At 38.9% G+C, this 22,915-nt stretch overlaps 1 protein-coding gene across 1 annotated transcript in view; it reads left to right on the top strand.

Annotated features, from left to right (window-relative positions):
• Positions 1-17,318, top strand: part of LOC113054719 (zinc finger SWIM domain-containing protein 6-like) — a 68,715-nt gene extending 51,397 nt beyond the window's left edge. The window contains exons 8-14 of the mRNA XM_026220464.1: positions 639-788; positions 4,081-4,347; positions 8,191-8,326; positions 12,951-13,108; positions 14,568-14,731; positions 14,827-14,908; positions 15,790-17,318. Of these exons, the coding sequence (XP_026076249.1) occupies positions 639-788; positions 4,081-4,347; positions 8,191-8,326; positions 12,951-13,108; positions 14,568-14,731; positions 14,827-14,908; positions 15,790-16,652 (1,820 nt within the window). The 3' untranslated portion in view covers positions 16,653-17,318. The remainder of the gene's footprint in view (positions 1-638; positions 789-4,080; positions 4,348-8,190; positions 8,327-12,950; positions 13,109-14,567; positions 14,732-14,826; positions 14,909-15,789) is intronic.
• The last annotated feature ends 5,597 nt before the right edge of the window (positions 17,319-22,915 follow it).

Below are 22,915 nucleotides of genomic sequence, written 5' to 3'. Positions count from 1 at the left end.
CATGTTCTCTCTATAATTTCCTGTTCTTTTTCTGTTATCTGTATCATTACCAGTGCCAGAAAAGGCCAAAAATGGTAGCATTGTCACCCAATTATCTTTTCAGTACTGTGTCCCTGTGCTCAGTATCTAATGGGCAGGTAACGGTTTCATGCAGCAGTGCTCTTCAATAGAGCTGAATGTCCACTCATGCCCAGCAGGGCTCAGGTCAATTGCATTTAAATGCAAATGACTGCTTGTTGTGGTGAAAGTGCCCACGCATAATTCATATTATTCAAATGAGGCAGCTCTGTGGCCCGGTTCTGGGCTTTATGTAAAACACCAGTGCAGTGATTTGCACAAGCGACAAATGCTGTAGGAAATCACAGTCTTCCATTGTTCGCCACACACTGTCAGACTCTAGATATGATTTTGTCTCTCGGTAGGTTGTGTGCTATTTTTATCACTGTTATGTATTTGTTTCTTTAACTAAATATTTATAATTTCTCTCGATTCATCTTGAATTAAAGTTCTTCATGATGCATTCTGGGGTTCACGTGAAACTAATGACTCAATAATACTCAATAATAACCAGATTATGACTTATTAATAATGACTCACCCTTTTTACCATCCAAAACACACAATTTTATCTCTTTCTAGATCTGCTTCATAAAGGGGTGACCTCCATCACTAATCCAGAGGGATGGGTGGGCCACCCTTTGGACCCCATTGGAACGCTCTTCAGCACGCTGATGGAAACGGGCCGCGGGGATGAAGACCTTTTGCAGGGAGGGTTCCTAGATTTCTCAGGTACATAGACATGAGATGCCGCAGCATGAATCATGTTATTTACAGAGTGTTTTTATGAATTATCTAAAACTGTCAAGTCTTATTAACACCTTGTTAAAGCGTTAGGCGTCTTAAGCATCCTCTGTAATATTTATAGTTAAAACTGTTAATGTAAACATATATATATATATATATATACAGAATATTTCATGTGCCATGTGCTCCACTTAGGAAAAGTCAGTCTGTAAACCATAGACATAGAGTTTTTGCTGTATCGACGACATCCATTTGCAACAAGAGTTTTCAACGTTTTAGACCACTGTAGTAGAACCGATCAGCCCTCTCTCAAATTAACCTCACGTATGCTACTACTTTAGACTCTGATTAAAAAGATATGGTATATATTAAGAGTAAAGCATAAGTCTCTTTTATCTGAGCCTAAAGGTCTATTCTTCCCTGCTGCATTTTTAATGCACTTTTAATTTTAATGTTTTCAGTTCCCATCTCTTATTCATGAGCTTTGATTGGAGAGATGACTGTATCACAATCAGAGAACACGGTGCTGCAATTAAACATCATTGTTGCTTTTGGGTTCATGCCCATTCTGATTGGCACAAGAAAGGGTAGGTGTGTTCACCCATCTAGAGCAAGCCCACTCGAGATAGAGACCGTTGAGCCACTAGTCTAGAGTATGTGCAAAGTTCTATCCACACTACAACCCCTAACAGGTGCTAAGTTCAAGTTTTTGACTTTACTAAAGCATAAAAATTTAATATGTTTGCAGATATTTAAGAAATATGCTAAGTTAACATTTGTTTATCTGAAAAAAAAAAAAATGCTACAGTCAGTTATTCTCGTTTGAAAATTCCAGGCCGAAAATGTCTCCATTTTGGTTTGTGAAAGCCGCCCACTGTCAGTTTACCTAATTGTATTTCAGCACCCCGGGTTGCCAGTTGGCGGGAAACACAACATATTTAATTTCAGTCATGGAAGCTGGAAAATTAAAGTGTTGGTGTCGTCAATCTGGCAACCTGCATGTGTGTTAAGTCTGAGGAGGATCGGGTGAAAAACAAAAAACAAAAACCAAAATCTCCAATATTTTTAATTTGGAATGCAATACCTAGTTCAACCACTCGGTGTCAATCCTACATTCAGCTCCTTTAACAAACTTATACCTGATTAGGAGTCTTGGTCCAAAAGGGATTTTGATGAGGATAGGATTTTGCATGATACCGGATCTGTGGATTATGTAGAGGCTGTAACTTTGCCTGAACTTTGCCCAATGTAGCCCTCTTAACCTCCCAGCTTGCTGTCTAGGGCTACCTTTAGATTCAGTCAGTCCAAGAGTAGACAAGGCACTCCTTAAGCCAAAGCACTGGCTTTTATATCTCTCTCGCTGTGGTTGGCTCTGAACTTTGAGTTTATTAGGGAAGGAGAAAGAAAAAGATTTGGTTGATGGTGTGCAGAATAAAAGGTGTGAAGCCTCGAGCTTCCCTCTTTGTGATCCTTTTTGATTAGGGCGTTTAATCCTCCCGGAGCCAGCCGCACAGGTCCAAAGAGGCGTCATTAAAACATTATGATGCTTCTCATTATTAGCCTCAAATGAGTCGCCAGTGGTATTAATGTCTAACCGAGGACAGAGAGCTCTGGATTCACTTTGCTGTTAAAAGGGATAGCTCACCCAAAAATCATAATTCTGTCATTAATTACGCACCTATATGTCATCTTAAGTAATCCATAAGGCCTTTGTTTATCTTCAGAACACAAATTAAGTTGATGTTTTTAATTGATGTTTTTTAATACATGGCCCATTTTCTGTTTTCTCAAGGTTTTAAGAGAGGGGTTTGCGCAAAAGTCCTTTTGTTTTAAACTAAGCATATCTTTAGGCCTTCATGCAAATTGCACCAAATTTTGGCCTTGTGTTTGCTTGTTGGAAACTCGGCTTTAGAAACCTCTGGGATAGCTCATTAGGGCAAATTAAAAGCCTAGAATTAGTGCTGGGGGATTGATGATGCCCAGCCAACCAGATTTGTAGATTAGGTTCTTAGGTTCAGTTGCTTACAGTCAATCAAAGTATGAGGGATAAGTTTGGATTTGGATCCAAGGGACTGACTCCCTAACACCAAATCCAGCCTTTTGATTGGCTGTAAAGGATTGGTTTCTCACAGCTAATAAAATGACTGGACTTGTGCTGAGGGGTCAACCTCTCAGCTAGTTAAAGGAATTGATGTAAAGTAAATCACAGCCAATCAAAAGACTGGTCTAGGAGTCGATACATAGCAACATATCCAGCCTTTTAATTGGCTGAGAGGTCATTCCCTTGGCTCTAAAAACAGCATTTTGATTGGGTGAATGGCCAATCCGCAGCAAAAAATCCAGCCTTTTCAATCAACTACTGTCCAACCGATTAAAAAGCTCTATTTGGTCCTAAGGGATTGACCTCTTATCAAATTAAAAGGTTGAATTTGGTGCTAATCAAAAGGCTCAGTTTGGTCCTGATGGGCTGCCTCCTCAGCACCAAATCCAGCTTTTTAATTGCATGAAAAAGGTTCTGTTCCTCACAACCAGTAAGAAGATTGGATCGAAGGATCGACTTCTGAGCCTATTTATAAGGCTGGATTTGGTGCTGAGGGATCAACCTCTCAGCCAGTTAAACGAATTGGTTCAAGTAAATCACAGCCAACCGAAAGACTGGTTGAGGCATCAATCCTTATACCATTTTCAGTCTTTTAATTGGCTGTGATGTTGATCCCTCTTCACTAATTGTAGCCTTTTGATTGGTTAAGGGGCTAATCCTCAGCACAAAAACCATCCTTTCCAATCGACTCCAGTGCAGCCAATTAAAAAGCTGGATTTGACGCAGAGTTGGTAGGAAGGCTTGCGAGGCTCAGAGCTGCATGTCGGAGGCCATATAGCTGGAGATCAGTGAAGAGTTGAGAGCAGGGCCTCAGCCTGTCTTTCTTGCTCTCTCCTGGTTTCTAAATACAGCCTGGGCCTCGTCATATCCAATAGCATTTTCACAGAATGAATGTGATGCATGAACCATCCAATGCATTTGTAAGTCCAGGGTACAGTGTATTACCTCAGTCACTGAGGAGCCTAATTGAGCATGCCTTGCCTGATGCCCTATCAGGCTGAGCTGCTTCATTAGACCAGGCAGAGTCCAGGCACAGTTCCTCTCTTGTGCCTCATTATACAACAATACCTGTCTAAGAACCAGTGCCTGGGAGGGAGGTCGCACTACAGTGGTTAACTCTGGAGGTGTCACCACCTCCTAGTTTCTTATGCACTTTCTTTTTCTTGCCTTCTGCAGCCAGCAAAATGAGCTCGAGCAAGCACAGCGAGATGCACTTGTTTCCATCCACGCGCCGCTTCCTGGAGGAGGGTGAATCATATTTGGCCCTGGCGGTGGAAACGGCCCTGATGGGACTGGGTCAGCAGAGAATCATGCCCGATGGACTTTACGCCCAAGAGAAGGTGTGCCGCAACGAGGAGCACCTGATCGCCAAGCTACAGGAAGTTGACCTGGATGACACCCTGGTCAAGATCTTCCGCAAGCAAGCCGTCTTCCTGTTAGAGGGTAAGTCTTGGCGATTTTGCACGTATACAGTGCGAGAGAATGACAGCAATGCTTTTTGTTTTTCATCAACTGAGGCTGAAAGCAAGAGCCTGGGGTAGCAATTTGGACATGGCCAGCAATTCTGGAATAGGTGCATCTGATTTCCTTATGCGTCAGCTTAATATCTAGCCAAATAGTTTCTGAAGCATGTCTTTAAATATCTGCTCTAGAATAGCATGCACTGTATACCAAGGGTGTCCAATTCTGCTCTCGGAGGGCTGCCTTCTTGCATAGTTTAGCTACAAACTGCTTCAACACACTTGACTGAAAATTCCTAGTACTCTTGAAAACCTTGATTAGCTGGTTCAGTTGGTGCTACTGTATAAGCATGAAAAATACAAAGTAAAATCAAATTACATTTTTACTAGAGAAAGTTAGCATGTTGCTAAGCTAATCTTTCTAGGGATCACAACATCATGGATGCTTTCCCTGCAAAATTCACCATCATGATGTTGAAGTTATCTTAGCAACATTTCCAATATAAAAATCCATTTGTAATGTTTTTGAATAATTTCTAGGGCATTGGTTGGGTGTTTTGGGTGGATGATGGTCAGATGCAAAGGTTGGGCCTTGTTAGATGGTTGCTTACTTTGCAAGGCCCTAGTATCACTAATGGTGCTTTTCCACTACATGGTACGGCTCAGTACAGTTCACTTTTGGGGGGTTTTCCACTGGGTACGGTACCATTACCAAAATGTGATGTGTAAATTCTTTTGTTCACGGATTGACCGGAGAGAATCATCACTACATGCATCACTAAACTTGCATCACAAACACAATAGAACTGCTAATTTAAATCAGTACAACCAGCGAAAGATCGAAAGCAACTGTTTTGAAAGAGTTGACCTTTTTTAACAACCAAAAAAATTGATAGCCAAGGAGCGGATTCAGCGAGAGCTTAATCGAGCGACACGGAATGAAAAATTTGTTTTTAGGAGTTGTGGCAGTAGAGGTGGCGCAACTATAATGATATGTGAAAAATCCCACCCACTCTAAAGCAATACTAAACTGCAGTGGAAACTCAAAACGTGCCGAGCCAAGCCATGCTGTGTCGTACTGAGCCGTACCACGCAGTGGAAAAGCACCATAAGAATACCTTAGCAACTGACTCTTAACTACCTAGAACTGCATAGCAATTTTGTAGAAACCATTCAGAACCTTAAGCAATATATTAGCTGCGAAATTAACTTCAACATCATGGTGGTATGTTTTGCAGGGTCAAGAACCATTCTTATTTTTTTCTTTTAACAAAGTTTCAGACTCCATTAAGTTGCATTTCCCTCAGAGCGGTGTTCAGCATGTGTAAAGACGCTCAGTGGTGGACGAGGCTGTTTGTTTCACTCGCGGCTGGTGTTGGGAGTAAAACGAAACAGTCTTTGCCACCAGAGCCGCCTCTGAACGCCACTGGGTTGTTTTGAAAGAATGAAGAGAACTGATAAACTGGCCCCGCTGTGTGGATCCCTCCACGCAGCATATGCCAAAAGCGTGACGGGGGCACAATAAACAAGAAGGCGTGCATTCTATTGGCTACAGGGTTTGAGGAACCAAATGTGAAAATCTATCAAAACAAGAGCATTCTCACACTGAGAGACATCCATAGCACATCACCCCCTTCCAGCACAAGCTGTAATAGTTAAGTTAGCATGCTCAGCTGTTGTGTGTGAGTGTGTGTGTTTTCAGTTAGTGTATTCAGGAAGAAGTGACTGTAGCTCTGTTCCAAGCCCAAGTGATCTGCCTTGCTGTCAGCTGGCTACATAAGCAGATAAAGTTCAGTTGAACAGAGTTTGACCAAACACTCTACGTATACTAGCCTATATGGGAAGATTTTCAATGTGCAAAATGGCAAAACATGTCCTGTATTTCATTTTTTCCTCCAAGCTTGTCCAAAGGCATTTTGGGAATGCATTTTCTGTGATTGAAGTATACATGCAGTGCTGTGTTTATAATTTAACCAAAACAAGAGGCAGCATGATCATGCTCTGCAAATACGGCAATCCCAAAATGCTTTGCAACAAGCTTTGTGGAGATCATGAATCATTGATGGTTACTTAGTCGAGATAAATACATCAATATTTAGTTATACTAATATATATAATTTTATAAAATGTTTGTGTGTAATTTGTTTTTATTCTTAGAGTTAGCTTAGCAATATGCTAACTAGTGAAGTCTCATGAGCTTTACATGAGGAGCACTATTTGTGAGTCTCTATGTAGAGCATCACATTTGAGGTTTTATTTTGGTTCAGATGCTGCCTAGGTAGCGGCCTGTGCAGCATGTATGCCTCTCATGAATGTTTATTTTGGCTAGTTTGTCGGTGTCTGTTTGTATGTCCAGTGCCATGTGTATTTGTGAAGTGGCTTGTGGTCGCTGCCCTCTCAGATGAATATAATATAATGACAGGGAAAGCTAAGCTCTCACATATGGCTTCTAGCATTGCAGTTGATATTGTAGGCAAGTGTGAAAAAGCATACATGCTTGAAAGTGGGCGTGTGGTTTTCAACTGGTTTGAGGATGAGGAGGGGGAGGGTCTAATAAAACGATCTGTGAGCAGATTACCCACGATGCAGCACTCGCTTTTTGTGCATTTCACCTGAAAATGGATAATGTTACTTGTTGCTTTTCAGAGAAGATATTATCTGTGTTCACTCTTGACCTACAGTATGCACAAACTATTATGTTGGAAAGAAACACTTACAATACCATAGTAGTATTTGAAGTAGAATGCAAACACCGTTAAAGTTATGGTAGCATGGTAGCACCACAGTACTTCGTAGTTTTGAAGTGTCATGCAGGTGTTTCTTTCTCACACTCTTACACCCTGTTTGTACCTACAAATATGATCATTTCTAACCACATCTCACACCTTCAGGAGGGCACGTGCTGTATCTTCTGAAGTTGTACGACAGCTTTCTTCAAGTCAGTTGTTCACACTTTTGCATTTTCAGACTTGCTGTTAATATTGGTGAATGGAAATAACTAATACAATGTTCAAAATAACTTTTTCTAGGTTTTATCTACATCTTATGTGTCTGTATGTGTTTTAAACATTCCAGAGAAGTTTTACACCTAAATAAATTGAGAAGTGCATATAAATTAAAATTACTGTGTTCATTTAAATCGGTGTTTCCCAAACTGATGAGTTGATGCAAAGCTAATATTTAATTACAGTTATAAAAATGTAAACTTAAAATAAATCTGTAATTTAAATCATAATGAAAAACAAATCTCTACTTTCATGTCATAGGACTACACTGAAGAACCAAATACATGTGAATGTTAAATTTGTCATTAACTTAAATCTGCAAACATTAAATAATAGAAAAATAATGCAATGCTGAAATTTGAAATGCAATGGTTTATTGAACCTTTAAAAAACATCTAAAGCATCTGTGATGTGTCATATTTGAGAATCAGACATGATTTCATGATATCGTGAAAAATTGGAGCTCAAAAGTGGAACAAAAAAACCCCTCAGTTGTATTAAAAAGGGCCCAGCTGAGCAAAAGTTTGGAACTTGGTGCAGTTGTTAAAAGCCTTTTACTTCAATCAGATGACAGAAGGCATGTTTTTAAGTGAAGTTTGATCATGTTGATCATTTAGATGTCTTGCGTTTTATGTATATTTAAATATACACATAAAGAAATCTGTATATATGTGTATTAAATATTCATTATAGTAGGCTTTATAGGGTTCAAATATCAGGGGAGACATTAAGTAAATATAAAAATTGGCTAACAAAAATTGTAACTGGGATTTTGTTCCTGGATGTTTTTGTGTATCTGAACAGCTGTTTTTGTCTTGCAGGTGGGCCCTACAGTGGTTTGGGAGAGCTCATCTATAGAGAGAGCGTTCCGATGCACACGTATGCCAAGTATCTCTTCACATGCCTCCTACCTCACGATGCCGAACTGGCGTACAAAATTGCACTGAGAGCAATGCGGTGAGTTTCCACAGGCCACACGGGCGACACTCTGCTGCCAAAACTGTCACGTCCACCTACAGTATTGAACACACCCACGGCTGTGGCTTAGTTTCCCCTCGCGGATCTTGTTTTTACCGTCTTCACTCACTCTGAGAAGGCACGGTTATGTCTTCGCTGCTTCTCAGATGTGTGTGTGTGTGTAGGGCGTGAGGTTATCTGGGGCACAGTTTAATCAAAAGGCGCCTTTTGCTTTGAAAACTGCTAAATAATTCATGGCCACTGAAAATGAGTTTTTGAAAAAGTGTGAATAATAAATGTGTCGTTGAGTCTAATTTGGGCTGCAGAGGTAAGGCAGAGCACTCCTTTCACCCCACACACCCCCCTCAACTCCCTGTGTGCGTTTGTGGCCGTTTGTGTACAAACCCCATGTGTGTGTTGGCATCAGTTTTACATTAACAGCAGCAGTTATTCATGAGCCTTTACAAAACCTGTTTAATACATATTTTGAATATTTAAATTAAGTCTTTGTCAGCATATACACACACACAACATAAAATTCATGAAACACAAACAGAATGAAAATCGTTCGTTCTACTATTCTTGCGTAAATTGACACATTTGTTTCAAAGCAACAACTTATGCTTCGTTTTACAAATTATTAACACCAAAATCAGTTCTACGTGTTCTTATGTTAAAAATTGGATAAAGTAAATTTATATGTTCGTTTAAAAGCAACAATGTGTTTAGTTTTACAAACTAACACAGAAATCAGTTCTGTTGTTCTTATATAAATTGTTGCATTCACCTAAGTAGAGATGTTTCCAAGTTGCAAATTTTATATATGCGCAAAATTGGAATCGTGTGTAAATTGGTGTTTTCATTTCGAAGCAACAATTTGCGATTCGTTTTATGAATTATTAACACTGAAATCAGTTCTGCTTGTTCTTATGTAAATTTTCTCATCCACTTCCATATGTATGTCTCCATTCAAGTTGCAAATTTAATATATGCGCAAAATCGAAGACACCCATTTCAAAGCAACAATATGTTTAGCTTTACAAATCAACACAGAAATGAGTTCTGCTTGTTCTTATATACATAAATATGGATGTTTCCATCCAGGTTGCATATTTAATGTATGTGCAAAATTGTGATCTTGAGCAAATATTCCATCCCATGTGTTCAAGCAAACAAAATTGTCAATTTCAGGAAAATTGGTGCAAAAATAGAAATGCGAGTGAAAGGTAATAGTAGCCAGTCATCTCAGCGAATAAAAAAAAAATCTATTGATGGAAACTCCTGTGAACATTTATGCAAGAATGTTTTATGAATGATTTACACTGAAATTCTGTTTTGCTCGTGTTTTATTAAAGAGTGCCGATGTGCAACAGAAATTCTTAAACTGTGTCATATGTAGGTGTGATGCAATGATTTGTCCATCCACACTGGAAGTGAAAATGCTGCACAATGCAATCGCATTGATGTTTAAATGCAGTTAAGCGCAGTGGGCTCAGGAGATTTTGATGTGAATATATCAGTGTTATCGTTGATCATATGTTGCTTTATGGCTGTTTCTGGCAAGATTTTCAACTTCAGGCCAGTCCAACAGATTTATATCGACATCTTGTCATGGATTTCCTCTCATATGTTTTATTAATTTTCCTTTTTTGACCAACCTAGATTCACACACACACACAAACAAAAAACCCTGTTACCAAATCTGTCTGGAATTGTATTATATCTTGATTGGATTGTGTTTACTGGGGGGATAAACTCGATGGTATCAAACAAAAATCCTCGTAAATGTAACCAGCGCAGGAGCTTCGGGCTCAGTATTGACTTTCTCTATAAAAAGACCGTGGTCTCCAAATAACTGCTCTCCATGGCTTTGGCTCAGACGAGGGCTGATTTCCTCCTAATACAATTCCCTTTGTTAGATGGCTTGGTAATTAGCTCCATGCCAGGACATGATGCTTGGACTTATTTCTACTGCACTGGAGGCAAAGGACAAAATTCCGCTCTGACATGAATATGCATGGTCAGATAGATGACTCTTAGTAGCATATGATCAGAAAGTCAGGGTAGCCTCAGCAACCCATCAAAGATCCCCAGCATGCAACTAACAGCCAATTTACAAGGTCATATTCGACATCTGTGCATAATGAGGATGTCCATTCTGTAAGTGCACAGCAAAAATGCACTCCTATTTGGAGTATGAAAGATCTCTGAAGATCATTCATGGTTAATATGTGGTCGAATCCAGTCGGATGCGCCTGTTGTAGTATTTCAGAAGTGCAGTAAGTGTCCAGACAAACAGGATGGTCAGTAATGGAGCGTGTAAAGGCCACGGGCCGCCTCCAGGCTCATGTTAGCTGGCTAAAACAATACAGCAAAACCTCTGCTTGAGAAGAACACGCTGTCCTTTCCCTGAGGAAACTACTGCTGTGCTTCTAGAGCAGGTGAAATATTCAGTATTATCCTGTGAAAATAAATCTCCATCATTAACCATTTTGATCTTTATAAAAACAAAATCACATAAATCTATCCTTTCATTGGAGAATACAATTTTTAAATGGAGGGAAATATCATTATGACATGGTTTTCTCATAATACACATTGGACACAATTATTGGCACCCTTTTATTCAATACTTTGAAACCTCCATTTGCCAATTTAACAGATCTAAATGTTCTCCTATAATGCCTGATGAGTTTAGAGAACACCTGACAAGAGATCAGAGAACATTCCTTCATCCAGGAAACAAAGATGCCATGTGTCTAAACAAGATGTCCAGGACATCCAGCAGAAATATAGGCCCACAACATCAAAAATACAGCAGTTTATTTCATTGTACACATGGGGTACTTTTTAACCCAGTGTTCACCAAACCCATCTTGAGTGTTTGTTGCTAAAAAGCTAATTTTTTTAGTTCATACCATACATTTTCAGTCTGACCATAGAAGTAAGTTCCAGTCATGTCTGAAAAACAGAGTATGCTGGGATTGTCTTTGGATAAGAGCGTTTTCTTTTCTTGATTTGTTTCTTTTCTTTAAGCCCTCCCAAACAACATGTAGTGTAGGTGCTGTTTGATTATTTTTTTTTTTTTTCTTGTTCAGGTTTTCTGGTTATTTTCCGCAATTCTCCAGCTGTGGTCCTTGGAAAGTCTTTAGCCACTCCAACTCTCCTCCTCACCGTGCGTTAGGACGATATAGACACACATGTCCTCTAACAGGCAGATTCGTAACATCTTCTGTTGATTGGAAACTCTTAATTATTGCCCTGATGTCGGAAACGGGAATTTTCACTGCTCTAGCTCTTTTCTTAAAGTCACTTTCTAATTTGTGAAGCTAAATTATGTTTTGCTGCACATCAGAAATATATTCTTTGGTTTTTCTCATTGTGATGGATGATTTAAGGGAATTTGGCCTTTGTTTACCCTCCTATTTATATTACTGTGAAACAGGAAGCCATGGCTGGATCACTTCATGTTCAAAATCACCAATCAATTGTCCACATGTAATGATTAGTTTAAACTGATTAACACATTTTAATGAATCTATACCTGAGATTTATTTATTTATTTTCTTGTACGGTCTGTGAATGCACATTAGTTGGAAAAGCCTGAAAAATAGAGTTTTAGGCTAAAGATGCAACATGTATTTATACTAGGGCTGTCAAATGATTAAAATTTGTAATCAAATTAATCCGAATTTTCAGTGGATTAATCATGATTAATCACTATTTGCAATTACACCTGAATCCTAACCATTTTTTTTTTCTGAAATGCGTACCAAAAGATAAATAACAGGACACAGATACATAATTTTCATGTATTGATTCATCAATATGTGGTTCTTTTTTTTTCTGAATTTCAAAAGTTTAACATTTACTTAATCAAAATTTACCTGAGCACTATATCAAACCATGGCATTTAACTACAGATAGTGTAAGAGTTTTAGGTGAACCTGTGGTTAAATATAGCCACATATCTATGAAATTATGAATAGAGAAACTCGAAAGAATGAACTCAGAAACACAAACATGCGCCACCATCACATAAGCAGCACTCTGGACACTCTTGTTTTTGGGAGGTGTTCATTTGCTCTGCCACAATACTTTAGGATCGATATTTTCACCTTCTGAAGGCTTCAAGTGCCAGTAAAACTAAGTAAAAATGCAAATGCTTTCCCAAACAGCTGTAATTTTCACTGCATTGCATGTAGGCGTTCTGCGCATGCGCAGTGTGAAACACAGGACGCTATAAAAGAAGAAGCTCCAGCGTATCAACTACCAAAGTCGTCTCTGTTTATTGAGCTTGGCATGAATGTATTTGAGAGTAACTGGGGTAAAACCTTAAGCTTCTTCGTTGTTTTCGTCGCAGCGCTCGCCGCTGTTTTTTTACTATCTTGAGAATTCAGAGATCGACGAGACTTTCCTGACCTAAATAATTTGTCACACTGCGCATGCGTGAAATGCATTAAAAAATTTGACGTAATTAACGACAAACAACTAATTAACGTCGTTAACGCGCTATTTTTGACAACCCTAATTTATACCACTGTTGTGTTTTATTGATGATTGACTGTACTTGGAAAATAACGCTGGTGTTGATCTGTATGTCTTTTTTTCTTTTTGTCTGCAGGTTACCAGTGTTGGAATCCACAGCTCCTTCGGGCGACATGTCCCGGCCTCACCATATAGTATCAGTCGTCCCCAATCGTTACCCACGATGGTTCACCCTCAGCCACATCGAGTCCCAGCAGTGTGAGCTGGCCTCTACCATGCTCACTGCAGCCAAAGGTTAGAGCGTCGCATTCGCCAGCGCGTCCATCACTCACACGCAGGCCGCTATTACTGTGACAACAGCAATGTTTGCTTTAATGGCAGGCCTGTGTACCACATTTCCGCTAGCAGACTGCAAAACAACGAGCCCCGACAGGAAAATCAAACCTGCATCCGTCTCCTCGGTTTGGAGAAACAACACCCTTGGAGAAGTTGCAAATTCGCAGCACTATTTTTAAGATCTAATCGCACCGCAGTGCAGAGAAGCTGAAATCAGAGGAAATCAACATGCTGGCGATAAATAGAAATCCTGTCCCAGAACTGAGCGTTTGAAGGTTTTCTCAGCGTCTTGCTTCACGTTGGGCGTCTGGCGCTAGTGCTGACTCACGGCTCATTATGCAGCTGTGTGTGTGTGTGATGCAGTGCTGTAGACGGGGTGAAAGGGTTTCTGAGTGTTTGATGTTTCTCCAAGGTCACTGGTGACTGTTTGCAGGGTTTACAAAAATGGCCAGTCATGTCAATTTCCATCACTTTTGTGATCCATCATTTCATGAACTTAATGTTCATTCAATTATTAATATATTGACAGCAATGTTTAATCATGAATGCATAAATATTATTTATAAACAATTTATATATATTAGTATATTTTACATATAACAAAATGAGATTTAAGACAAATTGTCTTTTTAAATTGCTGCACTTTTTTGTGAAACTCAAATATGTCAAATAACAAAACTAGATTGAAATTCTAAATAAAATAAAATAATACAAATAAAAGAAATATATTCATACAAGCAAACTAAGGCTTTGTCTGGGCTCTTTTTCCATTTAAAATTAGAGGCAACCACTGCATTTTAATCACGATCCAAACAAAGATGCTGAATAAATGCAGCACGAGCAGTTTTTTAATCTAATCTTGTTCATCTAATTTTGAAATTTGAAGCAAAAACAGAATGGTCTGACCTTAGCTTTGTGAAACTATACTACATAAAATATCTGGTTCTGCACAAAACAAAAACAGCAGATGGGCTTAGAGAATGCAAATTCACTGTCTGACAGCAGATGGCGCTTCTGGAACAGCATTTCCTTGGTTACTGCTGTAAATATAACAGCACTGCTCTAATGAACACAAAAAAATGTATTATACAGAGGTAAAATTTAAATACCATCTAAACTTTTCTAAAGACCGTCAGTTCCCCTCAGAGATGTATTCATATAAACCCTCCCACCCCCAACTGTATCGTGATTTGTTTAAGTTCGGGGTGCATTCTTATATACATAAACACATACATATGTAATACATATATGAAATACATAAATTATGTATATATTAGAATTTTTTTTTTTGGTCAATGCATAATTTGCATACTTCTGTGTGTTATATTTCATAGTTTGATGGCTTTACTGTCTGGAAAACATTCATACAGAACATTCTTACATCTTAACATGCATTATTATTCGGTGTTGTTTGCAGGTGATGCTCGAAAGTTAGAGACAGTATTAGAGTCCATACAGAAGAACATTCACTCCTCGTCTCATATCTTCAAACTGGCGCAGGATGCCTTTAAGATAGCGACGCTCATGGACAGTCTGCCGGACATCACTCTGCTGAAGGTCTCTCTGGAGCTGGGTCTTCAGGTATTCATCCACCTCTTCATCCATCAGCACACTGTGATCTCAACTTTACCTGTTTTTGCTCATTTCCTTATGTTTTCTTTTCGAATAAATCGCAGGTAATGCGTATGACGCTTTCAACGCTGAACTGGCGGCGGCGAGAGATGGTACGATGGCTAGTCACATGTGCCACAGAAGTTGGTAAGTTTGAGCCTTCAGCTTTCACTGTTACCAGATTAGACCCGACGCTAGTTACAAAAACTCATTTAGGCAATCGAGGCTGTTACAATGATTTTACCATGGTATGGTAGCCAAACTGGGTTGAATAACCTAATAAACAGCCATGAGTGACTTGCTGCTTAAATAAAATTGCAGCAATTGAAATTTAAACTAAAAATGACTGTACAATAAATAATTCAGTGTATTAATAAGTTTGTAAGTTTTAGCCTTCAACGATCACTATTGTGTGGTTTTGGCTAGTAATAAAAAAGCAGCTAATCAAGACTGCAACTTAATGATTTTACCATGATATGGTAGTAAAACAAAGTAAAATATCCATAATATATGCCATTAGTGATTTATTTATTTTATATATATATAATTTAATTACTTAAATTAAACCATGAAATAATAATTGTTCCACAGCCATTGCAAAAATTATAATAAAAAATGAATCATTAAAATCATTATGAACGCATTAATATTTATTTAATTTAATATTAATAAGACACATTCTAAAATGTATTTAAAAGTCAAATATATACATAAAAAATCTAAAATAATGTAAAAATGATATAATTTATAAAAAATACTTAAATTTCTTTATTACTATCATTTATATACTGCCAGTTAAATTAAATTATATATTTAAATTGTCGTTATTTAAATGAATCAAAATCATTTAGAAATGGCAAATTAATTAGTATGAGATTTTGTGTATAAAAATATAATTTATGACTTTTCGATGAAACTGATGTGTTCTGACAAATTGAGCACAGTTCGAACATGTATAAAGACAGTAAATGGGGACAGATTTGTTTTGTGGAAGTTGAGTGATAATCTGCTTCCTCGTGTGTCTGCAGGGGTCTACGCACTGGACAGCATCATGCAGAGCTGGTTCACCCTCTTCACGCCCACCGAAGCCACAAGCATCGTGGCCACCACGGTCATGTCCAACAGCACCATCGTCCGGCTGCATCTGGACTGCCATCAGCAGGAGAACCTGGCAAGCAGCGCGCGGACGTTAGCCCTGCAGTGCGCCATGAAGGACCCTCAGAACTGCGCGCTGTCAGCCCTCACACTCTGCGAGAAGGACCACATCGCCTTCGAGACGGCCTACCAGATCGTGCTGGACGCAGCCACCACGGGCATGAGCTATACGCAACTGTTCACCATTGCACGCTACATGGAGCATCGCGGCTACCCGATGCGCGCTTACAAACTAGCTACGCTCGCGATGGTGCATTTGAACCTGAGCTACAACCAGGACACGCATCCTGCAATCAACGACGTGCTTTGGGCTTGTGCGCTCAGCCACTCGCTGGGAAAGAACGAGCTGGCTGCCATCATCCCACTAGTGGTGAAGAGTGTTAAGTGCGCCACCGTGCTGTCGGACATATTGCGGCGTTGCACGCTGACCACGCCCGGCATGGTGGCCCTGCACAGCCGCAGGAACTCTGGGAAGTTGATGTCATTGGACAAAGCCCCACTAAGACAGCTCTTGGACGCTACAATTGGGGCCTACATCAACACAACGCACTCACGGCTTACGCACATCAGCCCACGGCACTACAGCGAGTTCATCGAGTTCCTCAGCAAAGCCAGAGAGACTTTCCTCATGGCGCACGACGGACACATTCAGTTCACACAGTTCATAGACAACCTGAAACAGATATACAAAGGCAAAAAGAAACTCATGATGCTCGTGCGCGAGCGCTTCGGTTAGTCTGCCTTTCTATGCTTTTTAAGTCAAAAAAGAAACGACAAAAACAATACAAACCACACCGGTATTATGTGTATAGACTTACGTTTGCGTAAAAAAAAAAAAAAAACCGTAAAAAAAAGTGGAACGTTGTCATGTTGTGGAAGTTTGTGCGTTTCCCCTTTATTTGTGTGAAAGCGTGTGAGAGTATGTCACGATGTTTCGGTTTACACTGAGTATATGTTGTCCAGTGGCGAAAAGTCCACACAGCACTCCAGATCTCTCTGTTAAACATTCACAGCCTCAAAGTGAAAAAGAAATATGGCTTTAAACCAAACAACACCTCCATCCTAAGTGACAAGTACCTCGTACGGCTTCAGCTTTACTCCTTCCTGAACCAGTCACACGTTACCAGTGTACTAAAGAAGTGTTAGAAACGAGAAAAACAAAAACACGTCTCCATTTTTTGAGTTTCCTTTTCAGTTCACCAGGCTAATTGCGTGGCTTTGCAGTGCTGTTTCGTCCAAAAGCATGTCTCGCGCGCGCACACACACACACACACAGTCTTCAACCCCATTGTGCTTGCGCTTGTGGAAACTTAGCGACTGTCGACATACATCTCAGGGATTCTCTTTGAAAAAAAAAAAAGGAAAAAAAGAAGAAAAAAATCGTCATGAAAGAATGAGAGCATTTTATTGTACTGTATATATGATAGTATATGTCTGAATATTGAAAAAATGTATACGTTAACTAATTTATAAAAAGAATATTCTATGTAATGCAAAATACTTGAAGCTGCAGTACCTTGGTTTGAAACAAAACATATCAGAGGGACTCAACGCGAGCCTCAGGCTGTGTTCGGAATGGAAGGCTAGCGTATGCGAAATGGTAGGCATTATTCCGCAATTAATCTTTCACGTGATTTCATGACATTGTTTAATTCAGTTCATCTTGGATATGGGTGTTTTTCAGATTTGTGACCCTGGACCACAAAACCAGTCTTAAGTCGCTGGGTTATATTTTTTTTTGCAAAAGCCAAAAAAAAAACTCTGTATGGGTCAAAATTATCGATTTTTCTTTTATGCCAAAAATCATTAGGATATTAAGTAACGATCATGTTCCATGAAGATATTTTGTAAATTTCCTACCATAAATATATCAGAACTTAATTTTTGATCAGTAACATGCAATGCTAAGAACTTAATTTGGAAAACTTTAAAGATTATTTTCTCGGTATTTAGATTTGTCTATGCCGTCAGATTTCAGATTTTCAAATAGCTGTACCTCAGCCAAATAAGGTCTTATATATATATATATATATCAATGGAAAGCTTATTTATTCAGCTTTCAGATGATGTATAACTATCAATATAGAAAAATGTACACTTAAGACATGCATGTACACTTCTGTGGTCCAGGGTCACATTTAATCCCATTTAAAGTGCATTGCACAGTATCCATACCACACACTGCAGCTGCAGTAACCGTACGCTAGCATGTTATTCCAAACACAGCCGTGCTGTCGGGGCTTGATTCGGGCAGTGAACCTGTGTGCTGGGTATTTATGCAGAGCCACCTCCGATGCACAATCCGAGTGGTCCGGGATACGTTGGCGTAGACGCAACTGCACAGGGCACCAGTGGTTAGGACAGACACCCAGTGAACCAGAGCAGCAAGCCTTAGCATTAAGAATTGGGAATGCAAGAAACGCAGGCCCACGTGCCTCAAAAAAACGCCTAGAAATGTAGATCCAACAGTATCGATGTTAACGCAAATATGCCGAGCGATTGGCCTGACGCTCCTGTTTCTTTCCACAATAATCAAGTCACGACAAAGCTCCATTTTTATGCACAATAACATTTACATGCCTATCTGCTGACATCTTAACTTTTGTGCAAGACAGAAAGTTGCTGTGTAGGTCTGACTGTTCAAACGTTTTTTAAATGCTTTGCTTTTTCATGTTTTTTTATTTTATTCTTTTTGTCGTTCCTATAGGATTCCTCAACGAAACGAAAACAGCCTTCTTTCTTGCCTTGTCTTAATGCTTTAAAATAACCAAACTGGAGTTCTAACTACCAAACTTGTTCGTTAAAAATGAAAGCCAACTTTGGTTACAACTTTCCTGTCTTTAATTTTAGCTGAATGGTTCTGTATTCTGTGCTTTAAAAAGCAGTTTTCCTATGTTTTTGTTGAGTGTCCCCTTCTTTAGAGGTATGTCTGTAGCTCTTTCTTTTTTTGTTCGTTTAGAAACAGAAATATAATTTTTCTTCATTTTATTTATTATGAAAGGTAAACGATTGTACTTTCTTCACCCGTGTCAACATTCTCATGAAGTTGAATTTAAGATTTGATACACCGATATCAATTTATTTATGTAACTAAATCACTGTTTTATAAACTTGTTAATGATTCAACATTTTTGTTTTAATTAAAATTAGTTTTTTGAGAGGAAGCAAATCATTGAGTCATTTGTGTGCATGACACTTTTTACATGACCGATTTTTTTTTATAAATATATTTTATAATTTACAGTATAATTTATTATACTTTTTTTTTTTTTTTGCATGTATTTGTTCACCAAACTTGTAATGCATTCTGCGATTAAGAATAAGGCATAATTGTGCCGTCTGAATTTTGGAAAATTCTTCACATTGAAAATCTGCTTAAAATGGTAGCAACTCCCTAGATTTGGAAAACAAAAGGTTAGTGTAAATAATGAGAAAATGCTCTCAGTTTTAAGTAAAGTCTTTATAGTTTTTCCAGCAATCCCTCCTTTGGCTTGAGCTTCTGTGCTTTTGGGTTAGATTAGTTTATGATTTACAGTTTGCTAATTTCCAGATGCCAGTTCTACAAAGATGTGTCCTTGTCTAAACTAAACAGGAAGTGGACAAACAGGCTGCAGGGGAAGATTATGACACTTGAAGCAGAACGATAAGGTAGACCACAGTTACATGAAAACAGATCCTCTCACACACTTGATTGCTTTTAATGGAGAACTTCCAGGAATTACCAGCAAAGAGCTCAAAACCATTGAGATGTCAAGGACTGAACGACATTAAATACTGCAGGAAAAACTCATTCTCACACAGTTAAGGTGGGCAGCTTCACACTGTAGATTTCATTTGTCACAATTTGCTAAATTTACGATATGCAGAAACCTGAGTAAATGCCTTTAACCCACTGGACCTCTTCAGTCACTTTTGACCGACATTTTTATAATTGTTTTGCTTCAGTGGAATGAGATTACACTTGCACACATGCACAATATTGGAATGTGCACGGATCCACACTTTATCTGTAGTAAATAGTAGACCATCCGGGGACTTTTGGCATACATTTTTCAACATACTATGCTGTGGGACACACTTATTCTATCACATGTTTAGGATGAACATTGGGACGCAGGGACAGTCTTGTGCTTCATTCCTGAATGAATCATCCATTTTGAACAAATCAGTTTAATGGATGAATCAATGACTCAGTAAGACTTGCTGAAACCCAGTGGTTTTAGTTTCACATTTAGAGTAGGGTTTCACTTCATTTTCTCCCAATGTTCCATATTATATTCAACACACTGAATCCGTTAATCCTGAAAAGGTCTTTCTTTTTAGTGGCCTCCCTACTGACTGTTTAAAGAAAGCACCAGAGTTTACATGCTCTAGTCACCTCCAGTAGTTTTTTAATTGTATTATTTCAGTACAGGAAAAGAAAAACATTCTGCCCCTTTTAACTTGAAACTAAGAAATTAATGTTTTAAAAGCATGCATACGTATGATGATTCTCCACAGAGTTTTGCAGTTTTTCCACCTCTCTTCATCAGCGGAACGGACAGATGGGACGAAGACCCGTGCTGACCAACACTTTTCACTCTCATTTTGTTACTGAGAGCACAGATGCACCGTCAATCCAAGATGGAGCACTTTGCCCAGACCATCAGCCCCTCAGTACATTTGGAAGAACAAACTGTAATAGCCTCAGCCATAATTCCCATGAAGCATTTTCGGGCCTGTGAGGAGATCTGTTCCTGCCAAAGCGGTGTGGAACAGGAGGCCGAGGGGTTCGGGGGAAGATATCCAAGTGCTTGAGTGAAGACAGTGACAAATTCAAGCTTTTCTGTGACTTCAGGCCTGGCACATCACACCACCGACTGTGGACACAGGATGAGACGCTTCAGAAGACTCGTGCACTGAAAAACTAACTAACTGACATAAATGTTTGCTAATGTTTAGAGTAGAATATTAACTTACTGCATACTTTAAGGTTTAAAATAATATGTGGAACAGCGGCTTTTCACACTGTGCTAAACTTGGTCGTTCTAAACCCCACTTTTATCCACTGCTAGCCCTGATATCACACTTACATCACAGAGATGTCTATTTGACGTCTACATTTACATCTGCAAGATGTATGTTTACTCATCTCCAATATGTCTATAGAAAGTTTCTTATTAGATGTCAAATATCAGTCCAAATAAATGTCTATCAAATGTTTGTTCACAGCAGATGCTTTCCAGATGAAACTATCTTTAACAGACATCTTGGATCTTAAAGTCCCTTTAAGACAAGTCATGTCACTCTGCGGCCATCTTTGAAATGCCTCTCGGGCATGCAAGTGCACCTCCTATATTTTTGAATGGGGAAATAGCAAATTCTCCAAAACTGCAAAGCTTACGATTAAATTTCATATTTGAAGTCCCTAAGGAAATGTAACGCATGCATGTTCTTTCTTTTGCTCAAATAACATAAAAAAATGTGCATGCACAGTCCTGCTTGTGACTCAGAACGCTGACTGTTTATATAGCAAACACCTGTGCGTCCAAAATCGTGTACTGTCTGAGTAGGTACAACATTTGAATTTGAATTTACTACATGACTGATAAAAAAGTATGTTGTTGGTATGAATGAGGGTGATATGAATGAAACCCGATGTACTACATCTGATATGTTGCTACTGTCACGTGACCAAACAGTGTCTGTTACAAACTTGCAACCATAGATATATATACTTAGATGCCTCATTAGCGACTGTTAGCATTAGCGACTGTTTCTATGGGCCGCTATACATAAGCTGTCCACCATATTGTAAACATACATGTTCAACTTGACAACATTCACCATAGTAATCACCAAATTTTTCGAAAGTTGCCACAATCCTGCACAGAACAGCTCAACCGCTCTGTGAGAACCTAGAGTATGGTGAATGACGTCAAGTTGATCTTTCCAAGATGGCGGCCACATCTACCCACTTGAAGCCGTTGAATAGGGCATCTATACATTTATATGCTTGCAACCTTTAGCCAAAAAAGCATAATGGCTTATGCTTCCACTTTGTCAGTACATTGGAAAGGAGACCAAAGGCATTTTTTTTTTTTTTTTATGTCAAGTGAATTCAATGACATCAAGGCTGTGATGTGATTGGTTATTAAGGCACACTGGATCCACGTTGACTGTTACGCTTTCTCAAATAGTAAGTAATACGGATTCTCTCAACTCTCTATAGTAAGACAATCTCTGGCATTGCTTCCCTCCCACTCATTAATTCTCTCCTGTGGCATCATGGGATGGTAAAGCGTCCATCGTATGCACGCTTCAGAATCACCCTGGAAGTAATAGGTCATCCGAGTACTTCTCACCTACTGTTTTTCAAATACTGTGAATTCAGACATATTACTTGCACACATACTGTTTTCACATACTTTAGAGTTGGCAAGTATGCAATTTTGGATGCAATGGATGCAACTTCCGACAGCATTTGCAGTGACATGATGATTTTACCGATTAGCAATTGGCTCTTTAGATTAGCAATTGGGCTTCCTTGGATAGAGCGACCATATTGAGAGTTGTATTTTTTCCTACTCAAAACTATACGAGTGACACGTCTTGGTTATTCTATAGGTTTTGGTATCGATGCTGTGTTATAATGTTACAGCTAGATGCTAAGCAACCAACAACCAATCCTGTCCCTCTTATTCACATGCTTTTAAACTGTCACAGGAAAATCGTTGCAGCTTTTGAAATGGAAAATAAATTAGAAAAACCACTTCATTTGGAGCAAAACGGTTTCATGCCTGTATTGTCCAAAAAGTCCATTCAGGAAAAACCTGATAGTACATTATATACAAGGATAGAGCCATTATGTAAACAGGCCATGTGCTGCGTTTGTCCAATCAATGACACCAGCACAGACATAGAAAACCATTCTGAGCATATATCCACTGATATTTTAACATGCACTTTAAAATGAATGCATCTATAAAGCATTAAACATGTTCCTTTTTTACCTTTCAT

This window comes from Carassius auratus, chromosome 35 (genome assembly GCF_003368295.1).
Source record: "Carassius auratus strain Wakin chromosome 35, ASM336829v1, whole genome shotgun sequence".
NCBI classification, from domain to species: Eukaryota; Metazoa; Chordata; class Actinopteri; order Cypriniformes; family Cyprinidae; genus Carassius; species Carassius auratus.
The sequence above is the reverse complement of the archived record's forward strand: the minus strand, read 5'-3'. Positions and strand labels throughout refer to the sequence as shown.